Below are 23,578 nucleotides of genomic sequence, written 5' to 3'. Positions count from 1 at the left end.
GCCCCTGATACTCCTGTGCTCCAGCCCTCCTCGCCTCCTGTCTTCCCTGCTTTGTATCTGCGGTCCCCGACGGAGCTGCCTTCATTTGACAGGGGTGACAAGAGCCAGAGAAGGCAAGAAACTTGCTGGGTCACAAAGGAGAGGCGGGGGGTGGGAGTGGGGCGGCCATGACATGTGCAGACCCCGTCTCTGCAGTGGGCGACCCTCTCCCCAGCTGTACCACTGCAGCCTGGCACCGCCTAGCACACGGTGGCGGGGAGTGGGGGGAGGGGAGCAGGGACACCTGCCACCACCAACAGTGGTCACCAGACTGACTCAAAGCCTCGAGGCACAGTGCCCAGGGGCGAGCGCCCATTCCATCCGGGGGCGGCCTGGGCAGGGCTGGGGCGGGGGGGGGGGGGTCCAAGCAGCGGGTTCCTCTCCAGCGGGCCCAGCAGGCAGAGGAAGGGTGTGGAGGGGCTGCAGGACAGGTGGGTTCAGGGATGGGTTCTGGGCTGAGCCTCCAGGCCTCTCCCACTCAGCAAGGCTGAGCTGAGCTCTCTGCCCACCTCCCCTGAAAAGGCACACACAGAGACGAACCAGGCCCCCCAGCCGCCCCCCAGTGGGAGGAAGATGCAGGGAAGCATCAGGAAGCGTCTCCTCAGGAGGCAGCACCAGCTGGTGCCAAGGGCACCAGTGTCCGGCGGGCCTGGGCTCAGACACCAGTAGGGCCCCCTAGCCAGGTCAGTCTTCGGCATACCTGGAGATCAGGAGAGGTTGTGCGCAGCTAATGAGACGAAGCAGCCACAGCACCGAGCACCGGGCTTAGCCATGGCCAAGGGCACAAGCCGACCCTTCCCACTGGACAGGGAAGGGCCTCCTGAGAGGGGCTGAGGCCCGATGGTATGCAAAACTAGGGGACGGATCTGTTGTGGCTGTTCTCATCATTCTTCAAGCGACACAGGAACCCCTTCGGGTTTAGGCCTTGGCTGCCAGAGCCCAAGAGGCTGGAGACCAGGGTGTGGGAGGGCCCAGCAGTCTGGAAAAGGAGAGGCCTGAACTGCAGGCGGGTGATGCCACGGCAGCCGGCTGGAGGCTCTGGCTCCTGAGAAAATTGTGCCAGCGCCAGCAAGGGCGAGGCTGCACCAGCAGGGGGCAGTGCACACCCGGTTCCAACGCTCTGTGAGGTGCATGAGCTGGACCAACCCTCTGGACCTGGATGAGGAGGGGTGAGGTGGAGTGAAGAGACTCGCCCCCAAGGGGTGTTTTGGGGGCGCTGGAGGGTGTGGATGGAGCTAGTGGCTGTGTGCTGAGCTGGCTCAGAGGGCAGGTATGGGATCTGGTAGGTCAAATCAGGAATGGAACTGGGTGGAGAGAGGGCCGGGGAGCAGGGATCAGGGCCTGGCTGCGGGCAGGCTGCCGAGTGGATTCCTCTCTGGAGACAGAACCCGGCGGGGAGCAGCCACTTCTGCTCCTGGGAGCTCGGGACCCCTCCTGCTGTCCGGGAAGCACCCGCCAGAAACCTGGACTTTGCAACTCCTGGACGCAGGAAGGTTTTCGCCTTCCAGGGCCAGAGAGAGCGCTCAGAGGACTGGTGCGTGCATGCAGGAGGCCTGGGTTCAGTCCTGGGCCCCACCAACAGTCACAAGCAGCCCCTCCACCCAGCACAGAGCCTGGAATAGCCCCCGAGCACCGGCGGACGTGGCCGAGAGCAAGGAAGTCAGAAATGAAGCATCAGCATCTGGCACTGGGACCTGACAGCCCCTGCAGGAGCCGCCTCCCTCCCCGCGACACCCCCCCCCCCCCCAGCTGGGAGCCTTCCCTCACCTGCCCAGGGCCGCCCCGGGAAGCGGGCAGGTAAGGGGGGTACCTTGGTAGCTGGTGCCGCCCCCGCTGCTGAGGTAGGACTCCACCAGGGGCGCCTGCTCCTCCGAGTGCCGAGCCCGCCGGCTCCGGGGCCGCCCCGCGCCGTCGGCGTTGGCCTGCACCATCAGGGGCTCCTGGCGCTTCTTCTTCTGCTTCTGCTCCAGCAGCGCCCGCTGCACAGGGATGGCACGGGCACGAAGGTGGGGGCCCCGGAGAGGGAGCCCGAGACCCCCTCCCCAGAAAAGGAGCCTCCAGAGAGGAGGTCCTGCTTCCGCAACAGCGGTCCAGAGGCCTCCACAGGGGGTGCCCGGCCCAGCGGGGTCCTGGCCTCACGTCCGTAGCCGCACAGGACTTGGGGGCCAGGAAAAGGACACAAGACCCTCCCCCGGCATCCAGGGACCCTCCGCCCACAGCCACCCCAAGCAGCAGACACGACTGTGCTTTCCTGCACCCGGGCATCTCCCCAGGATGGCCCACACCCACTCCCGGCCCCAGCCCCAGGCCCCCTCACCTGCCGGTCCAGCTTCTGCTGCCTCAGGTTGCTTCCCTCATCATCTAAGACACTGTGGAGGGGAGAAGCGGGGAGACAGGGGTGACGGGCCCGCCAGCTGCCGGGGTGCAGCCCAGAGCCCATCCCCTCCACGAAGGACTTGTCTCAAGCACCCCCTGGTCGTCCCGGGGCCTGTGGTTCAGGGGGGCTTGGGGCCTGGCGGGGTGGGAGCGCTGGGGAGCTGCTCTCTGGGACCAGCAAGCTGGAGAACCTCCTGCTGGGGACTTGGGGGACGTCTTTCCTGCTAAGGCCCCCACCGTCTGGGTGCCGCGCTGGGCCTGACTCAACTCTGCTGGCTCTCCCTGGCCTCCACGCTCTGGGAGAGACTGTGAGGGGGCCCCAGGGAGCACAGCAGGGGGATGGGCAAGCTGCTGCTGCTCCCTGAGGCAGAGATGGGGGGCACGAGACTGACGGCAGCCCCTGAGGCGGGCGCGGTGGTGGAGGGTGTCAGGCACGCACAGACCCTCTCAGACACATGGTGCTGACGCTGCTGAGGCCCGAAGGCCGTGGACACACAGCCTGGCCCTGCCTCCCTGGAGTCCCACTCCTCGGCGTTCTTTGTGTCCAGGCCCATGTTCCACGAGAGCCAAGGGGCGCTGCCTGGGGGCGGGGCAGAGCAGAGCTCCCTGACTTATTTGACCTCTAGGTGCTATTTCAGAAAAAAAAAAAAATTCCTCAGCGACCCTCTGGAAAGCCACCTTTACTAAGCAAACGGAAAGTTCTTCCCAACTGCAACAGGGACGACTAAGGCTCCCCTCCTGCCCCCCCCCCCCGCGCCAGCCCCTGCCCCAATCAATCCAGCACCCCCTGGGGCGGAAGTATCACCCACACTTCGTATGTTTGGGGAGGGAGAAACATCCACAATGTTTAGGGGTTACTCCTAGCTCTGTGCTCAGGGGTCACTCCGGATGGTGCTCAGGGGAACCTAGGTGATGCCGGGGATGGTGCCAGCGTCGGGGCCTCGCCTGCGGTAATCACCGGCCAGTAGCCATCCACTTTGGGAAACCCTGGGTTAGAGGCTGAGGGCCTGGGCTCCGGGACCCCCGAGCCGCCCTGGCCTGACCCTGGCCCGACACGGCTCCCTGTCCGCAGGAGCGGCGCTAGGAAGGTGTGCGGCTCTCTCGGACACACATTCACGCTGGGAGGGTCCCAGGGAGGGTCAGCACAGGCTGGAACGAAGACACAGCAAACACACAGGCCCCATTTTGGAGCAGATGTGCCAGGGACCTCGAAGGGCATGTTGGCAAAGACGACTTTAGAGCCCACTAAACAGAGGTATGAGCTGGCACTGATGGTGCGTGGGAGATCTCGGGATGGGGGTTGGTAACGGCGCCCCTTTCTGCCCAGATGAGACCCCGCGCGGCTGCACAGGAATGGCTCCTGAGCAACCACGATCCCGGAGGCCCACGAACGTCTTTCAGCACCCAGCGGCTTCTTGCAGAAATGCCTCTCGACTGTGAACTAAGCTACGGCCACATGCCGCCCCGGGAGAGGAAAGGTCTTTCTCTCTCGGCTTTTCCTTTTGGCGGTGGCAGCGTGGTGACCGCCATCTTTTAGAACCCACTATACAGAGGTACAAGCTTGCACTGATGCGACTTCTGGAAGAAATTTCTCTGGATTTAATTACTAAAATACCAAAAATCCAAGACCTCATATGCTCTTCATTTCCAGCAATGGAAAACATATTATCAAATGATGCCTTTTCGGCAGGTCTGATTGTTGGGGGAAAATTCCAAATAATAATAGTGAGTTTTCTGTTGAAATACTGAGTGTAATCAAAGTAAAGAGAGAGTAAAGTGAAAATCATCAGCCACACAGGCCGAAGGGGAGGGCGTGGGAGGGGAGTTATACTGGGGTTCTTGGTGGTGGAACATGTGCACTGGTGAAGGGATGGGGGTTTGATCATTGTATAACTGAGGCTTAAACCTGAAAGCTTTGTAACTCTGTTCTCATGGTGATTCAGTTAAAGAAAAATATTTTTTAGGTGGGGAATGCGTGTACCATGCTTAGCTGTGCTTACTTCTGGATCTATGCTCAGGAATCACTCCTGGACAGCCTCAGGGGAACTCATGAGATGCTGGGGATTGAATCCTGGTCAGCTGAGTACAAGGAAATCACCTTACCTGATGTATTATAACAAATAACCCATTATTTGTTATATATAAAATAATTCCATTATGCATTGTTAGCATGCAGACCTCAGGCATATGGAAAAGAAGTGTTCTTGGATCAATTTGATCATTATAAATAAATCAAAAGCATAGATTGTAAAATAAAAAAAGAAAAAAGATGAGGTCCCCACCCCTCCACCCCAGCAAGTGGAGGAGCTGCGTCCACCTCTTTCAGACGCCTTTCAGTTCACTTTGTTTTGCTGGGGGGGGGGGCGGTACTCTGGGACAATTCCTGGCTCAGTGCTCAGGCGTGACCCCTGGTAGAGCTGGGGGGACCACATGTGTGCCGGGGACTGAAGTGGAGTCTGGCAGATGCCAGCCAAGAGCCTTACCACTTCCTTCCTGGGCGGGGGGAGTCCAGGGACCACAGACAGACCCCCAGACCCGCATGCTTCCTCCGTCTCCCACCCTGGCCACAGCCAATGAGGAATCCATGTTTCTCCCGAGCAACTGTCCCACCTACGTGCCGTCTCGGAGGCCTTTCCGGAGCTCCGCAGGCTGCTCTGCTCTCATAATCACCACGGGGACTGGGAGGGGAGGGTGTGGCGGGGCAGAAAACAGCCTGATGCCCCACGCCCACAGCTGCGGCTGCTCAGCAGGAGACCCCCGTCAACAGGCAGCAGCCCTAAAGCAGCGCATCCGTCCAGCTCCTGAGGGCCAGGCCCAGAGCACAGGGAACCAGCAGCTCTCGGTGGAAGGGGGCAGCCTTGGGGGATGCATCCGGGGCTCCGCAGGGCCTGCCACAATGTCCTCGCTGCTCCCTTAACTCCTGGGCTAGTGAATATGGCAGTGAGGGTCTCGCCCCTGACCACACTGACTGGCAGGGGTCCATTCAAGGGCCCTGGTCCCTGGGCCTCCTACCTGAGCAGTGCCTGTCCACTGGCTGTCCCCAGGGTGGGAGGAGAGGGCAAGGCAGGGCCGGCCCCAGCTTGGAGGCACAGGCAGGGCAAGGCCTGTGTGACTTCCATCCCACACAGCTGGGGCCCTCAGTGCCAGCAGGAGAAGCTGCTCCCTGGGTGTCGCACCGCCTGGCACAGAGCAGGAGCGGGGGTCTGGGCCGTCCCTGGCACCGGGCTTGGTATTGGGGGGCAAAAGTCAGTTGCACGAGCAGTGCTAGTATCGGGGGTACTCTGGAAAGAGGTGGGGGGCACATCTCGTGCCAAGGGAAGAGCCCCCTCAGAACTGCTGGGCCATGGGGGGTCACTGCTTGTCCAGAGCGCCCCCTGCCCCACTGTCGTGCCCTTTCCATCCTCTTCCTCTGTCCCTGCCTGCCCCCTTTTCTGACAGGGAGAGTGGCAGTGAGCCACAGGCCTCAGCACACGCTGAGCTACAAGTCTTCGGGGAAAGACGGGCGGAGACAAGGGCTTGGCTCTGGAAAAGAGTCCAGAAACCTCAGCAACCCCGGCAGGCCGCCGGCCCTCTCGTTCCCCAGCAGGCCTTGCCGAGCGCGCCAGGGAGAGCAGGTCCCGGGCAGCGGCAAAGGGCCACCTGGACCTTGGGCCACTGCCAGCACCAGGAAACGAGAACGTGACACAGGTAGGAACGTGACACCCGGTCCCTCTCAGGGTTAACATGTGTCCCCACAGACGGAGCAGGCTCCTCTGCAGGTGGCGGCGTGTTGTGAGTAGGGGGGACACCAGCAGCAGCGGGGAGGGGGCAGGCCCAAAGCTCCGGGGGCTTCCGCAGGTTGCTAGTTAATGTAGTCGGTAGCTATGAATCTCGCGCACTGAGGGGGAAGCCAATCAGAGGAGATAATGGAATGGCCTCGGGGGTGGGGGGGAGACTGCAGCAGAAAATAGGAGGCCCCCCCACCTCCCAGTCAGGCCCTGCCCCTTTGGTCCTTCTCCCTTCACCTGCTTTTCTCCCTCTGCACAGGCCCAGGCAGGTTTCAGGAACAGGAAGCGCTCGTGCACCTGGACAGGTGGCAGATTCACCCACGCAGAGCTCAAGGGGCAAGGCGGTGACAGGTACTGAGCACAGGTGTCTCGCCCACAAGCACCGTGGGTGGAGACTAGAAGAGGACGGGACAGTAGGGAACCGTGGGGGGTACAGTCCGCGAGAGGACACGACCCGGGGACACAACCCCCGACTCGGAAAGTGACACTGGGTAGGTAACAGTGTAGGGATGAGACCAGGTCACACACACTGAAGGCGAGAAGGTGACTTAGGGACGGGGCAGTGTGGGACAGGGCGAGGGACTTCATTCCCGGGTCAGAGGACAGGCCTGGGCGTTTGGGGAGGGGCCCAGACCCACACTTGAACTTGACAATAAACTCCTGAAGCCCCGGAGACCTGTCTGCGCGTCTCTCACGCGGTTCTCAGGAGCCAGCAGCACAGGCAAACCCACGCTGGTGGCCAGACGACAGCACCTCTCCTCGGGGTCCTCCTCGCTCCCGAGCCCGCCCCGGTCAAGAACAAGAACCACGAGGAGACACTAATGACTCTTTAATGGCCCAGGCTCCAATCACGGACCCGCCAGGAGGCGCGGGCCAGAGCGGGCGCTGATGGATGGGGCTTCAGCTCACCCCGGCAGCTCCTTCATCAGGGCCGCCTCCTGCGGGGCCCCCCACCCACTAGGCCAGGGAGAGACCGGGCTGTCCCACTGCCCAGCGCCCACTCGGTGGCACCACATGCCAGAAGAGTGGGCGAGGCCTGTGGGCAGGGCCATCTCCCGAAGGCCAGGCAGGCCCGACAGATACAGGAAGGAGACGCTGATTTCCTCCTTTCTCTTCAGAGGTCCCACCTGCACATTCCAGAAGATCCACTGACCTTCTGGCAGAGGCCCCTGACCCAGGGCCAGCTCATCTTTGGGACAGACCCGTTCTCCACGTCCATGTCCCCCTGCCCTCTCCCTGGCCTCTCCACTTCCTACAGTCCCGATGGATCAATCTGCCCCCACACAACCCAGAAAGTCAGCGCGGCTGGAGGAAGAGGACCCGGGGACCCTGGCTCTAGCCCCAGCACCCAAGGCTTGACCTCCTGGAACACCCAGTCTGGACCTTCTGTGGTCTGGGGGCTGCTAGGGACGCAGCGAAGCACAGGCGGCTGGACAGGGGGCTGCCGGCTATGTCCCAGTCCGACTCACCCAGTGTGTTCACACTGCCGGGGCCACTGGGTGTGACTCGGGAATTCCGAGCTGCTGGGATAGAGGCCCCGGCACCAGTCCCCCCCAGTTCCTCCTTGTTTAAAGCACCTGACGTGTGCGGTGTACAGTCCAAATGCTCAGTCATGTAAATGGGGACCGTGTGCCACGGCTGGTGCTCTCGAAAGAACAGAACAGAAACTGAGGAGCTGCAATAGAGCTGTAAGAATACAGATGCAGCGCGATGCTCAGAGGAGGGAAGAGATATCAGTCCGCGGGTGAGTACCTAATATGGGCTCCAGGCAGAACTGTGGGAGGGGGCGACAGAACTGCTAGAAGATCACCAGGGGGGCCAAAGCGACAACACAGCAAGTAGGGCATTTGCCTTGCACGCAGCCGACCCGGGTTAGATTCCCAGCTTCCCATATGGTCCCCCGAGCACCGCCAGGAGTAATTCCTGAGTGCATGAGCCAGGAGTAGCCCCTGTGCATCACTGGGTGTGACCCAAAAAGCAAAAAAAAGAAAAAAAAATCACAAGGGGCAAGTTAGCCAGAAAGTCAGGGTGCCCCACTCTCAGGAGCATCAGAAAAACAAAACAAAACAAAACAAAACAAAACAAAACACGGTGTGGCCAGGCTTCTATAAGGAACCCCAAGATCAGCCACGGCAACCTACGGACAAGATGGGAAGGTGAAAGGGGGGGTGACCGTGTCCAAGAGACAAACCTCCCGAGGGTTTTCCAACGATGGATCCTGCCCTGGAGGGCCAGTTTCCAGCGTTGGGCCAATTTCCCTAAGAACTGAAGGCCAGGCAGGTTTCTTGGCAAACAGGCAATGAGACCCTAAGCTGAGCCCTGACACAGGAGTCGCTGGGAGACCCTGCGGAGCTGGGCGATGGGACAAGCAGAAACCTAGCAGAAGCCATCCAGGCCCTCCACGTGGGTCCTTCCCACACAGGCGCGATGAAGGTGACAGACTCCCCCAGACCCTGGGGTTCTGCTCACAGAGGGATTCAGGCGAATGGCGGGCGCAGATAACACCCTGGGGAGGTTCTGGTCAGCATGGGGGGAGAGGGGCCAGCACTGGTTGTGTGTGGGGGGGGGTATCAGCCTTGCTGCATGGCCAGGCCCACCTGAGACCCTGCACGCAGTTCGGCGGGGGGTGGGGGGTGCATTCTCGGGGCCCTGCTCCCTCAGTCAGTTCTGCCGAAGGAGAACCTCCTAACCGCCACAGCCGACCGATGGCCAGACTCCAGTCAATAGTCTCAGAGGCCACATGGCCCAACAGGTTCCTGGGACAGTCGCATCTTCCCTGCATTCTGCTCAAAGCTCCTGCAGAGGGAACAGGACCGTGACCCTAGGCTGTGTGGGGTCTCTGGGGGTGGGGTCGGGAAACAGTGGGTGTCTTGTCTCCGTGGGAGGTGAGGTTCACGGCCAGAAAGCCACTGAGCCCCCTGGTGCCCGGAGTCGATGGCCTAGCAAGGACAGCCAGCAGGGGCCGTGGGAGCACAGGGCACAGATGCCGAGCTCCCATGGGCCTCAGCTCCTTGGAGTCTTGGTGTCCATCTCTGACTCCTGAAAGGTCACAGAGTCACGACCCAGGGGGGCATTTCCTACCCCTCGAGAAAACCCGGAGAAAGAGAAAAAGGTAATACATGGAATCGGTGGTAACGGAGAGAAACAAAAATCCCCAGCTGTTCATGGTCCGGGCCACATGGCTCCCTTCTGAGTCAGAACCTGAGAGAACTCTGTGACGCCCCTGGGAAGATCACCGCCCACTGTCTCTGAACGGGAACCATGCAGGTGTGACTAAGGGACAGGGGCGAATCCGCGCCCCTCACCCAGCTGACTGGCCGACCCTGCTTCCCCTCTCTGAGGGACACACCTGGCTCGGACACACTCTGCCATGAGGGACTCACATGCCTGCACACGAGGGCACGGTCCCATCCCCCTCGTGCGAGTCAAGTGCCCGTCTGTCTCCTGCCCCAGTTTCCTCGGCGAGCCGACAGCCACGTGGCTTTGCCTGCAGCTGGCAACCCAGGTCACGCACGAGGCAAGGTGCCTCTTCTCTCTGCCCAGGTCTGCCTGGCTCGGGGTAGGCTCAGAGGGATCCTGGCACAGCAGGAGCGGTGCTAGCACCTACTGGTGACAGCCTGCCCCAGGGTAGGAGTCACCTATCCTCCCCCCGCTTACAGAGCAGGGCCCCCCACCCCGAGATGCAGAGCTGCAGGCAGGGTTTGGAGCTCCCAGTACAGTGTGTAGGCCCCAGAGAGGAATGTGGGGAGGAGGGGCACGGGGCTGGGTCAATGACTCCAGGCAGGATACCCGTGCCCTGGGCATTCACTGGGGCACAACCCATTTCCTGGGGAGACCACCGCCTCCCCAGACCCCTTGCTCAGGAACAGGCCAGCAACACCCCCAGCCCCATCCCTGAGTCTGAGGCAAATTTTTCTCCAAGAGCTTACTCGACCTCGCTCTAGAGATTTCCTAGAACTGTGACCTGGTCTGCCAAGTCCCTGCAAATGGCCTCTCCCTCCCAGGTGAGTCTGTGGCCACGACCCTGCTGGACCCGTGCAGGTACCTGCACAGCACTGAGGATGTCCGTGTGCGGCCTCTGCCCAGGCACCTCTGCTAGGAGGCGAGAGAAGAGGAGGGTCGCCCCCTCCAACCCCCCGGGTCATCCAGAAGCTCCTTTGCTCACACATGGCGAGAGCCCTGGACACTGCAGAGGTAACCTGTGGTCCTCGCCTGGATGCCCTGGGGCGGGGGCTGGGGGGTGGCACTACCTCTCTAGTGAACGCAGCCCCCGAGACCCGCAAGGAAGCTCTGGGGGAAAGGCAGATATGCCGCACAGGTCTCCAGGAAGCATCCCGGGAGAGGCTGGAGGGGTGGGAGGGGCACCCACACATTCTGAACCCAGCAAGCTGTGAAAGCCCTAGAGGACAGAAGCAACAAGATGCTCAAGAGAAACGATGGACTCCTGGGCCAGTGACAAGTGCCCGCTCGGGAAATGTTCTGCTCTGAACAAGCCCCGGGCGGTTTCTGCAGGTTTCCATTTTGGACACTCAAGGAGGGGTGCCGTCAGAAATGACTGCCAGTCAGCAGCATCCAGTTCTACCCTGAGAGCAGACGTCTGTCATCAGGCGGGTCCCAAGGGTCTGTCCCTACCTCTGGGCTGGCAGCTTAGTTGTCCAGCACCCTTTTTACACATGCCTCTCCAGGAGGCCCAGAGAAAGCCTTGTAGTCCCTGGCAACCGAGGAGCCAATGGGTGGCTGCAGATCTGGTGCTGCCATGGCAATCAGCTCCTTTCCAGGGGCAAGGCAGAGGATGGAATAGCTAGCGGGATGGGGAGTGGCCCCAGAGACCCCTCCCCAGCCTCGCCCCTGCACAGGTGGTACAGTTCCAGCCTGTCCCCGGGACTGATCACAGGGTCTGGGACATAGGCCTGGCTTCTTCTGTGTTCCATGAATGGAAAGGAGCCCTGGTTCTGTGAGCCAAGGCACGTCCAGGTAGAGACCTGTTCGCCGGTGAATTTCAGGGTCCCTGAAGAATAGGAGTGGTCCTTGCTAGTGGGGAGGGGGGGGCTGTTGGCTGTTCTTCAAACACCGAATGTGTAAATGTACAGATACCTAGAGCTGCACCTGCATGAGCCCACGTGTGCACGCGTCTGTGTGTGTGTGTGTGTGTGTGTGTGTGTGTGTGTGCGTGCGCGCTCATGCTTGTGGCTGTGAGTGTGGACAGATACAGGTGCACGTGCATGAGGGCAGCCCTGAGCTCTGGGTGCCCAATAGCGCCTCCAGGAATTCTCGATGTGAGTGCCTGAACCCCCTCCCAAGTCCGATCGGGTCTGGTCCTCTGAGCGAACATCCGGTTGGTGCGTGCTGGTTGGAACAACTGGCCAGATGTTCTGGGCCTATGAACGCGGGTTTGAGCGCGCTGTGCTCTCCCCAGTGACTCCCACTTGGTACTGACGACCCAGTAAGGCCCAGGGAGGCCCCGCACAAACCAGGGGGCCGTCCTTGGCAGCAGCCCCGGTGGGGAGAGGGGCATTCTGTTCTGCTGGGCCCCCAAACTTGGGATAGGAAGGACCAGCGCCTGGAACCCCTAACCCCCTGTGCAGAGGCTACTAGGAAAGGAGATAGGGGGTCCGGCGGCCCGGTTGGGGTTTCACCGGGAACCCTGCACCCCGAGTGGAGGCGGTGGGTGCTCCACTCCGCTCCCGGCGTGACAGGGTGATGGGCCAAGCCCGCGGGGGCCCCCCGCCACCCCGCTCCCACCCCCCCACCCCATGCAGAGAGCGAGCTAGCGAGAGCGGGGCCGGCGCCCGCGTACCTGTAGGGAATCCAGTCGGAATGCGGCTTGGAAGTCATGTCTCTCGGGGGCGGGGCGGCGGCTGCGGCTCTGGAGGCCGGAGCCCGCGGGGGCCGGTGCGGGGGGCCCTGCTCAGCTCCCGGGCCGCCCCGGGCCACATCCTCTCGGGCCGGGGACGCGCGGCTGGGCCCTGGCCGCGGGCGCGGACAGCGGTTGCCGGCGGGGTGCGCGGGGCGGTGCGCGCGCGGGGAGGCGGCCCAGGCCGGCCCGCAGCCCCGCGCCGCCGGAGGGCTCGGCCGTCCGCGCCCGGCCCGGCTCCTGCGTGGCAGCCGCGGCCCGCCCCGCCCCGCCTCCCTCGCCCCGCCCCGCCGCGGCCGGGAGCCCCCCCACCCCACCCCAAAAAAACCCAGTCCCGCGAAATCGCGGGCAGCCCGGCTCCACGCACGTGACCGCGCCCGTGCCCACCTCGGGCTGTCAGAGCGCGGCCACCGAACGGGGACTCTGGCCTCCGTTTCCTCCCTCTGCAAAAAAAATAATAAAATAAAACCCGGGAAGAGTCCTAACACCCACCGCTCTCCGCCACTAGGGCATGGCAAGACGCGGCTCAGGTTGGGGGCCAGGGGGTGGGAACGGGGGAAGGGCGGGAGAAGCGGCAAGGGCTGGGGCGGGGGTGGTAACTGTGGGAGCCGGTTGTGCAGGAAGGGGCTGAGGCCAGGATGGACCTAGAGGGGTCCTGGGGAACCCGAAAGGGTGGTCACTCCCTCTCTTCCCTCCTCCCCAGTTCTCACAAGCCCACCTCACCCCCAACCTTCGCACTGGTTTCAGAGGTGTTTGCTCAAACCCTTCCTGTTTAAGGCACTGTCCTTGCACACTCACACCAGCCTAGAGAGGCGCTCAAGGGCTCATTTTATCCTTGTTTTCCAGAGAATAAAGCCCCAGGGATGCCCCAAAGTCCCACAATTACAGACCGGAAGCCACCAGCGGGCTGAAAGGAAACTAGGGTTTGGTCCTCCAAAGCCCCTTTCAGGAACCTCATTAAAGGGAAGCAAAAAAAAAAAAAAATCTATAGACAAAAGTGGTGTGTGTGGGGAAATCCTTCCTAACACCAACTTTATTTTATTTTGGTTTTGGTTTTGGGGGGTCACACCGGCTACACTTACTCCTAGCACTGCCATCAGGGACCCTATGCAGTGCCATGGATTGAGCCTAAGGCAAGCACCTTACCTGCTGTGCTATCTCTCCGGACCCTAGAACTAGCAGGGACTTTAAAGCAAGACCTGAGGGTGGGGATGAAGGACAGAGGACCCATGGGGATCCTGGGGGACTCGCAGAGGCCAACTGAGCTGCTGGGTTGTACTGAGGGGTGCAGACGAGGGTTAACGCTATGAGCTTCCTCATGTGCATCCTGGATTAAGCAGCACCCCAGCCCCCAATACAGCCCAAACCCTGCCCAGCCAACCCAGAACTGTGTCCAGATGGGGATTCTTTGAGGTTCAGATGTCTTCCTGACTACATGACCAGGTGGGGATGCGAGACTGGACCGCTGGGCTGAGGAAGGATGCCATGTGCGGCCCTGGTTCCAGTCAGGCCTCCTCACCCCAGGACGCCCCCAGCTCTGCAGCCATGCCCTGCCTGGTATCTATAAAACCCAGAATCTTTTCTGGGCATCAGGGCCTATTGATACAATACAACCCATTGAGTCATTCCAGAGATATACCCATCTCACAGAGGAAGGATCCATTTCAGATCCATCTCAAAGAAACTAAGGCACAGAGGAAGTTAAAAACTCTTGTGCAACTGGTTAAGGGTGAACGAGAAATTCATACACTGTCCGGATCGACAGTCCTTGCCCTTGGTTGTCTTCCTACCAACGGCAGCTCATGCACTGGTGCCCCTGCGCCCCCGGAGACTAGCGGAGCGTAGGGCAGGGCAGATCCACCGCTGGCCTGGCATCAGCACTTTCCAAAAGTGCACTTTTCATCGGCCGAAACTGCCGATGACCAGCCACAAGGGGCTATCAATGGCTTGGTGGGGGGGGGGGGGGGGTTGGGGGAACAAAGAAAAAAAAACCCAAATAAAACAGATCACTCCAGAGTGGGTGCAGAGATGGAAAGAAGGACTGCTCTGTGCCCGAGGAGACACGGGGCACAGCCCCTGCTTTCACTTCTGGCGTGTAGTGCAGCCTGTGAAGCGGGAGCCTGTGACCTTCAGGCCTGAAGACAATGCTGCAGAGCACGCGGCTGGCCCTGCGCTCTCCAAGCTACAGACAGCATCTCCTTCACACATGGCTAGAGCCCAGCACCTCTCCCGCTCAAGAACATCAGGGCTTATTTCCCCACCCCCAGCCCCTTTATTCCTAAATTACCTGACACCTTAAAGCTATCATCAGAACTTAGCTGGAAGGTCTCAGGAGCCTGGAGTAATTGAATCTATTAAGTAGACACTTTAGGCTCTATCCTAAGGGAGCAAAGTCAGGAATCAGTGTGAGGGGCAGAAATAAGACAGCTCTCCTGTCGCTTCCTGTGGGCGCTGTTCATGTGCTCCTGGGAGGAGGGAGAGCTGGTGAGACTGCATGTCTCTGTGTGTGTGTGTGTGTGTGTGTGTGTGTGTGGTGTGTGTGTGTCTGTGTCTGTCTGTGTGTGTCTCTGTGTGTGTTTGTGTGTCTGTGTCTCTGTTGCCCCTATAGTATTGGGTCCGGACAAGCATTTGTGGGAGGGTGTGTAGATGAGTGTGCGTGGGAAGGATCAAAGTGCGCATTGCTGCGAACTCCTTAGGGTGCACAAGTATATAGATTCCTCTCAAAACTGCAGTTAGAGGTTTCCTGTTCCGAGAGCTCCATCACTCCAGAAAGTAGCATTGACGAATATTCTACAAAGCCCTGGTTAAAATATAACTGTACCATAGAGAGACCCTTGAGAAAAGGCCGACTGGCAAGTTTTTTTCAGATTTAACTCTGGAACAAGGTTCTCTCTCTTCTGAAATGCTACTTTGCAGCCCAACACCCCTCCCCACCCACCACCTGTTCAAATCCTGCAAAGATGAGATATTTGCTATGACTTTAGATCCTCCCTGGGTGCTGCTGAGGCATTTCCCAATGTGCTCACGGCTGGTGAGGGGAGTTGAGGAAACACAGGGATGGAGCAGCCAAAAGGAACAGCTCAGGTCTGCCACCCCTGCTGGAGGGTCTCGGGGCAAGTTCCCCTGGGTAAGACCAGTTCACCCATGGGAGGAGATTAGTGTTTGGCATCTTGGTACTTCCATGCAGAGTCTTAAATTTTCTATCTGTAATTTGGGTTTTATTGGGAGTGGGTCAGCCATTGCCAGTTTTGGAAGCACAGAATACAAACAACATTCTCGGCTGGGCACCACATCCCTCAGTGCCCGGCCTAGGAGCTTGCTATTATATGTTTGCAGTGAGGAAAGCAATTCCAATTCACCAGACATTGGCTAGACACAGCTGGGGTTAGAGGCAGCAGTGGTGCGAGCAGGCGTCCTGCTCAGTTCTGCTCACACAGGGCCAAGAGGAGGCCCTGGGATGCTGGTGTTATAACACAGGTACACACTGGGCTAGGGACACAGCTAGGGCAGTGCGTGAGGGAAGAAGAGAGAGAGAGGGGGCTTAGGACAAGGCTTTGCTAAGGATGAGAATGGATAGCAGCTGGACTGGGCCTTCAAGGATGCACAGGATTTCACAGACGAATCAGAAAGAGAAAGAAGATGTGCTTCGCAGTTACTTAGATACTAAGACTGGCTTCCAGCAAGGGTAGTCCAGACAGAATGGAGGCCCTGGGCAAGGCATAGAGATATGAGGCAATGACCCTGCGTGGTGGCACATGAGTGAGAGGTTTGAATGGCAGGAGATGGGTCTGGAAGCTAAAGTATGCTACCCTGATCACCATGCTAGGGAGATTGGAGTTTATTCTTTGGCGAGTGAGACCCATTTGTGTTTCTTGTTCTCTTTAGGAGCAGGGGGTTAGGTCACACCCAGTGGTGCTCAGGGCTTACTCCTGGCTCTGAGCTCAGTAAGTACTCCAGGGAGTGGGGTGTTAGGAGGGACCGTATGGGGTGTCTGGGATGGTACCCTGGTTGGCCGCATGCAAGGGAAGCATCTTATCAGCTGTACTATCTCCCTAGCCCCCCATTTACACAGTTTTACACCAGTAATAACTTGTGCAGATGTGGTTTTTAGGAAGATATATTTAGAAACAAAATAAGAGGAGATAAGACCAGAGGGACTGAAACTGAAAGATGGCTACAAGGGAAAAGTCCAGAACCAGGATGAGCAGGCCCTAAGCAACACCCAGTGCCTTTCAAGGCTGTGGGGATGCCACTGTGGCAGGGTGGCAGTGTCCTGTGAGTGGCCAGACCTGTGACATTTCCCTCAAGTACCTGCAGGCCATACAAAGACCATGGCCCCATTATCTGACTGAAGGGAGGTGAGGAGGCTTACTGAGAGCTCTGTGGGAAGAAACGTAGGCAAACCACCAGTAAAATTAATTAAACCCAATATGTCTATTTCCCACTTCCCAGTGAGGAAGACATCAGCAAGGAAAAGTCACAACAATGAAAGCCAAGAGGAATGGTAAAGCTCATAAAGCAGGAAACCAGGGGGCAGGGAGGAAACCACGGAGCTGTAAGAGAGGAGCCTGAGTGGACAGCACCCATGAGACCGGCCACATCGACACACGGGAACCTGCAGGGGAGGCTGTCGAGTCCCCCGTTCTGTGGAGGGCCCCCACTTTGCCCTTCACAGCGGTAAAGGTGGGTATAGAATGCAGAGCTACGGCGCTCCCTCTGAGTTCATAGATTTCATGTTCCAAAGTGAGGTGAGAGACACCAACGGGGATCTGGAAAGGCAGTGTGGAAACCCGGGGTGCGCCAACCCACAGCGGGCCCCGGCCTCTAGCATAGGGGGACAAGGAGGGGAAACACGCAAAGGGTTGTGGGAGATCGGAGAGGCGCTCTAGGGAGCGCCCTGGGCCTGCCTCTCAATTCCGGAGAGGGCTCCAAAGAAGACGCTCTGGGGAAGCTGAGTATGCGGCCACAGTGGTGTTGGGGCCACCTGGGCTGACACCTCTCACCTGGCTAAGCGCTACTGCTTCAGGGTTCACCTGAAGCCCAGTTTTGTGGGAGTCAAGCACACAAGAGTGTTTTCTGTGGACCAAGATGGGTCTTGCCATAAAGGCTGATGGAATTGTCTTAGTTCTCAGCCAAGAGGGACCCTCTGGAAGGGGAGGGGTGTGGACCCCGGTTTTCTCGAACCTGAGGAGAGAAAGCATATTCTCTGTGAGGAGAGAGCTTCACCCACACCCAGGGAGCTGCACTTGGAGAGACACCAGTTCTGTCTGGCGTTTGTCCCCAAGCACCCACGAAGGAGGCCCCTGAGGGGTAAGTCCCCGAGTCGACCCCCCCTCACCCAAGCAGCAGGCAGAACATCTCTGCCCTTCCCCTCCCCTCTCCCCTTCACCTTGCTCCTCTCCCCTCTCCCCTTCTCCCTTCAGCTTGTCAGGGAAATGCTCCCAATTCTCCTTTGTGGGCAGGACTGTCCTTCTGGAGGGTGGTGTCACACTGTAGTTTAAAAACTCCTGGGAGGTTTGAGGGGCTGCCAGCCAGTGCTCACGGGGCTTGGGAACCACTCCCAGGGCTGAAGATCCAGAACAGGGAGTCACCTGGTCCTCAGTACTTGGGTCCTCCAGGTCACATCTGCTGAAGCTGGGCCCAGGCGGTGCTGGGGGTTGAACCGGGGTCAGGAGCCGTGCATGCACACCTGGTCCCTGAATCTGGCTATTCAAAACTTCTCTCACACTAAGAAGGATATATTGACAGAATGATCTTTGTTCACTCCCCAGAAAATTCATGGGTCCTGCCATCAATTTTATCTAAGTCTAGGAAGGAGCAAAAGCAGCTCCGTAGAATATGTTTAACTACATTTCAAGAGACCACGGGAGATAAAAACAAAATTGGCCTTGTGATTACATCCCCTGAGTCACGCCTCTTAGCCTCAGAATTACCCAGGGCTCTTCTCATAGACTCCTCACAGCAACACGATGAGGTAGGTGTTATCATGAATCCCCACTTTACGGGTGAAGACACTGCCAAGCCTGCTCCAAGCCGCGAGGACCCTGCGAGGGTTGACCCCCAAACGGACGCAGGAGGGGGCTGTCGAACCACAAGCTTCACTGCAGTGCTCCAGAGGAGACAGAACAAGGAGGGTCTTAGTCGTCGGCGGTGAGTTCCTGCCCAAGAAGTCGAGCCAAGTGAAGAGACAGGGGTGCCAGGCTTGGGGACAGAGTGAGCTTCTGCTTTCTTTCATTTTCTGGGGAAACGGCGAAAGCGGGGATATGTGATGTCTATCTCTTCTGGGGACTTGGTCAAGTAAATAGTTCGATGTTCACAGGCTGGGTCATTAAGCAGCTTTTTACAGGGGCTTTTCAATGACAGAGAAAGAGTTTTACGAGATGGGTTACAATACTGTAGGAAAGCGTAATGGCCTATAAAGAAGGCTGTGAGCCAGCGCACATGTGAATGGTCTCATAAAAAGCTGCCTGGGGTGAGAGCGGACACGGTGGAGGGTCCCCAGCTATGCCCCCCCAGGACTCCACCCATCTTTCCGGAATGTTCCTTCCAGGTGACTGTGCTTCCTCCTCACTCCAGCTCTGGGCTCCTGCTACGCCTCCCCCACCCCACCCCATCCTCAACACAGAGATACTAGGAACCCCCAGACAGCACAGTTCATCTCTCCACCCCCGAGGGCCAGAGAGAAACCAGCACCGTGAGTGCCTGTACCATGGCCTGGTAAACACACTGTTTGAAGAGTCCAGAGGTTAAGACATCCTGGGTCACCATGTGCCATATACTCCCGGGAGGACACGCAGGTGGCCACGCTCAAATGCACGCGTGTCTACTGCCCGGGGAGCTTCTGGGATCTGAAGCAGGTTTAAGCTGGAGGGTGCAGGGGAAGACTGGGCACTGCCCCGCCTCGGGCTCTTCATTGGGGGGTCCTCAGCTCTGTTTCGAGGGGCTGCAGAGCTTCTCCTACTGAGAGGGGCCCATCCGCAGTGCCGGGTGGGGGTGGGGCAGGAGAGAGGGGAGCGGGAGCTTAAGACCAGTGTCCCTGTCCTGGGGGAGCCGCGTGTCTGCTGTGGCCAGTGCTCCAGTCCCCTCTGCCTCAGGGCACGTGAGCCCAGCTCTCCCGGGCAGGCGCAGGGCTGTGTCACCAATAGGCAACGGCTTCTGAGGAGTCTTCAGGCCCCTGGACTCAGCCCGCAGGGTGGGGGTAGTTATACCAGCCTTATTGGATTTGCAGACAAGCAACAAGGAATTAAGCTGATCAGGAAGAGAGGGAGAGCACTCTCAGACATTCATAATGCCAGATTTATCTAGCAGAGCCCTCTCCTTCCTCAAACAGAGAGCCATTACCTTTATATCCTCGGGCAAAGAACATTTTATTTTGTAACCTTTCCGGAAAGACCTAAGAGTCTCCACTCACCCCCTACCCACAAGAAAAAAAAATGATGGTTATTTAAAACAACCCTATTCCGAATTCACAAGTCAGTCTCTCTGGGAAGAGGAAGCAGGCCCTAACATGTGACTTTAAACTATTTGCAAAGTTTATCATCCCAAATTCAGACTTTTTTTTTTTTTTTTTTTTGCTTCATGGTTCTTTCCTCCTTTCAGCTGATAAATATAAGAAATATCAGACTCTATCATCACCGGGTTTCCATAGAAACAGTGTTGAAGGGTACAACTAAGGGATCGGAGTCATTTTGCCTCCTAGGCTGAGTGTTCCCAACTCTAAAATGGGGATGCTTGTCGAGGGAAGAACCCCAGCCCTGGCGCCCGGTCGGAACTCCTGTGGTTAATGTGCTGTGTGACTCTGACGCGATGGGCCAGCTCTCTGTGCCTCGGGAAATTCAGGGAACAATCTCAAAGGCTGCCTCCCAGTACTATACATGTCTGTATATTTCGACTTTTTACGGCAAGGCTAGTAGGAGACAAAGAAGATGATTATAGTTTTAGCAACCCTGAAATAAGCTGCAGAGGCTGGTATTTTACCAAGGAAGTACGCACGGCTTTAGGAGAGCTGCATTTCGTTTTTCTTTGCGGCAACCTCCCTGGGTAGCAAAGAAAACCAACGGTGGGGGTCACCTCGCTTTCCTTCAGCTGAGGTGACGCCTGTTACGCCTCCTGCACAGGGCGGACCCAAGGCCACCGTGCGACGTTCTCATCACCATGGAAGGGTAACATTTAGTCATGAGAGCGCCCACCTTGGCGGTTCCGTGTGGCTCTCATTGATTGCTCACAGCTCCTTCGGGAGTTATTAGGCAGCGGGAAGCATGAGCGCTGTGGGTGGTCCCCAAAGCAAGGATTCACCCAGTCCGAGCCTGTGCCACAGGTCTGGTGTGTGAGTGTGAGAAGGGGCAGTGTCCAGCACTGCCTCCTGCCTGGGTTCTGGAATGGGGGCAGGGGGGATCGGGGGGGGGGTGCTCGGGGTGTTAGGGGGGGCGGCGGGGTTTGCTTCCCCTGGGTCTCTGTGCAGCCCTTTCTACACTTCCTCAGGTGGGCTCCAGGGTGGGGAAGTCTGGGTGGGGGTGGGGTAGGCTTCCCTCTGCCTTCTCCAGCTTTACACCGCCACTGCCGGGATGCCCTCCTGCATCTCTGCGCCTGATTCCTGGGTGCCCACCTTCCCCACAAACTTCCTCTGCTGTACCACGGTGCCCGCTGCTCCCGAGCCTGTCTCTCCTCTCCTGTCAGCCTCAGGGGTCCGGAGTAGGCGCTCAGTCACTGGGGCCAGGGGCTCAGCTCAGTGTAAAGACCCCCATAATCTGATCTGTACATGTCTGGCCAGATGGCCCTGTCCTGGCCCTCACACCCATCGTGGTTTCTAGGCGGGTCTTCTTGGAGGCAGGCAAACTGGACCAGTCCTCAGAACAGACTGGGGCTGTGGTCCCGGGGGCAGTGTCTTAGAGCACTGGGTGTTCCTCTCGCCTGGGTCACTCTTGGCTCTGACCCCGCCTCTGGCCACTCCTTTCCAAAACTTCCTGGCCGGGGGCTCAGAATCGACCTCAGTTTACTTCTTATGAGCTACTGGTACCCATTTTTCTAGCCCAATAAAACTGTTTCCTTTTCCTCCCTCCCTCCCCCCTCCCTCCTTCCCTCCCCAGCAGTGCTCAGGAGTGCTCTGTCCCAAACACCATACAAAGTGCTGGGAATTGGAACTTGGCCAAGCCTTACTTCCGATACTATCTCTTTGGCCCCAAACAATAACTTGTATTCACTCATTAAGTTGGGGGGAGGGATGTTTGGGGCCCACACCTGGTGGTACTCAGGACTTACTTCTGGCTCTGTGCTCAAGGGTTACTCTTGGCAATCCTGGGGACCCACATTGTAGTGCTCAGATCTGAACCCCAAGATTGGCCACGTGCAAGGCAAGCACCGTAACCCCTGCACTGTCTTTCCAGCCCTTACGACCTTCTCTTAAGTCATCTCACCCTACCTTTGACTCTGATACAGTAGGCTCCTCCTTTGGTGCCCCCACTGGGGCAGGTGACCAAGTCCCCTGCTGGATCCAAAGATGCTACTGGTGTCTGTTTGTCTGGCAGACTGGAAAACTCTGGCTTCCTCCATGAGCAAAGACCCAGCTCTTGCCTGTGTCCTTGGCCTTGGCCTCGGTGTATAGATCCCTAAGTGTAAGGGGTAGACTGCTGCCTAAGTACCCCACTGTCACCAGAGTTTCATTACCTAGGCCCCTACCTGACAACTTGCAACTTAAGGGCTTATATTTCACACCTCTCCCTGGGAGAGGGATGAAGAACTCACTGGTCTTGACTTGTCCTCTCACTCCCAAACAAACTCCAGTGAGGAGCAGAGAGAGCCTCCCCCAACATCCCCCTGCAGACAGAGAAGGCGGAGGGGAGTGCAGCGTGCACCCCGGCGATGAGTGTGTCCCTTCCGCCCTCTCCGTTAAAATGAGCAGAGCTGAAGAGTACATTAGAGCAACCCACAGGAAAAGCGAACGAAGCCCCCCCCCCCCCCCGCCCCGCCAAATCCCAATAGCCACACACAGGTGGGAAAACTCTGACCTTGATCTCTCCTCCTCCCCAGGAGCCCAGCCATCACCAAGTGCCGCTGCCATTAAACCTTAAGTATCTCCTCCATTGGTCCCCTGGCACCGTCTCCAGTGCCACCACCTGCATCCAAACAACTCTTCCCTGGAGCCTGGGATGACCCAGGGTGCTTCACTACGTGGGCGGCCTGCTGGCTGCAAACCTGCCATGCACTCCCTGTGCTCCTGGAGGTTTAAGAGTTAATATATTAAACCATTTCAAAAGTGCCTGGCACACAGTGAGGAGAGAACTGTCTGAGCTGGCTGTCGTTACATAATGATCTGCACCCCCTTTCCCTCTGCCCCCCTGCAGTCTGTTCTCACATGGCAGCGAGAATGATCTTTTCATAATGCAAATCTACCATGGCACCTGCTGTTTAAAGTCTTTCACTGACTTCCTGGGCTCACACACCAAAACTTCTTAGTGTCTACAAAGCTGATCAGGTACAGGCCTGCCTTTAGATGTGTCAGGAGCAAGCTTCCTGCCCCTCTGTAGATGTTGGCTCTGAGGTCTGGAAACTCTCTGTCTCCCACCCCAGTCCCTCTAGCCCCAGAGTCTATTGTTGAGCCCGAGACAGTGGCTCAACTTTATACAACAGCCAGAATGTGGAAACATCCCAATTGTATAACTGCAACGGAATATTACTCAGCCATAAGAAAAGATAAAGTCATGCAGTTTGCTGCAATGTGGGTGGATCTGGAGAGTATTGTGTTGAGTGAAATTAGTCAGAGAGAGAGGAACAGACTCAAAATGATCACATTCATATGTGGGCTATAAAGAAACATCACAGTGGAATATCGAACGCCCAATGACAATATAAAGGCTGGTCTTCAGTAGGAAGCTTGCCACTGGGGCAGGAGTTGGGGGAATAAGTTAGGGAAGGCAACACTAGGACAATGGGGGAGGGTAAAGTTTTCCTCCCACTGGGAACAATGGTAGAGGGTCATGGGCACTGGTGAAGGGATTGGTGTGGGAACAATGTATGCCCAAAACTCAATCATATGTATCTTTAAAACTTTGTAATTCGCAGTGATTCAATAAAAAGAATTATATAAAGGACTGTGGCTCAGAGGGCCTGGGGAGGAATGGGCACTAACTACCTAGAGCATTTTAAAAAATGAGTAACTACAATAAGAATAATAGCCAGCCTCTGAAAACCACCCAGATGTCCAATGAGAGATAAGTGGCTAAAGTACATATACACAGTGGAAGACTACTCAGCTAGGAGAAAAGAAATTGTGTAGTTTGTTGCAACTTGGGTGGAACTGGAGGGCATTATGAAAACAGTCAGAGGGAGAAGGACCATCTGTGCTATATTGAGAAACAAAACAAGGGACTAGACAGTATCAGATGAAGACAAACACTTGACCCTTAATTATAACATTGAGACCACCCAGCAGTGAGGGGAAGGGAGAAGGAAGAAGACTAGAAATGAAGGTCTTGGGTACTTTGGTGGTGGTTAAGATGCGGGAACTGTGTACATCAAAACCATGAACTGGAACACTATTGAATCA

General features: G+C 57.8%; 1 protein-coding gene across 4 annotated transcripts in view; it reads right to left on the bottom strand.

Annotated features, from left to right (window-relative positions):
* TUB (TUB bipartite transcription factor) overlaps positions 1-23,578 on the bottom strand; it is a 95,043-nt gene that overhangs the window by 11,434 nt on the left and 60,031 nt on the right. For 3 of the 4 annotated variants that reach the window (XM_055141635.1, XM_055141634.1, XM_055141632.1), the window contains exons 2-3: positions 2,357-2,408; positions 1,850-2,018 (exon numbers count right to left, since the gene is read on the bottom strand). In XM_055141635.1, coding sequence (XP_054997610.1) covers positions 1,850-2,018; positions 2,357-2,408 — 221 coding nt within the window. Of the gene's footprint in view, positions 1-1,849; positions 2,019-2,356; positions 2,409-11,979; positions 12,244-23,578 lie in introns of those variants that run through there. The other variant, XM_055141633.1, reaches the window with a different exon arrangement.

This window comes from Sorex araneus, chromosome 6 (assembly GCF_027595985.1).
Source record: "Sorex araneus isolate mSorAra2 chromosome 6, mSorAra2.pri, whole genome shotgun sequence".
Taxonomy (NCBI): domain Eukaryota; kingdom Metazoa; phylum Chordata; class Mammalia; order Eulipotyphla; family Soricidae; genus Sorex; species Sorex araneus.
The sequence above is the reverse complement of the archived record's forward strand: the minus strand, read 5'-3'. Positions and strand labels throughout refer to the sequence as shown.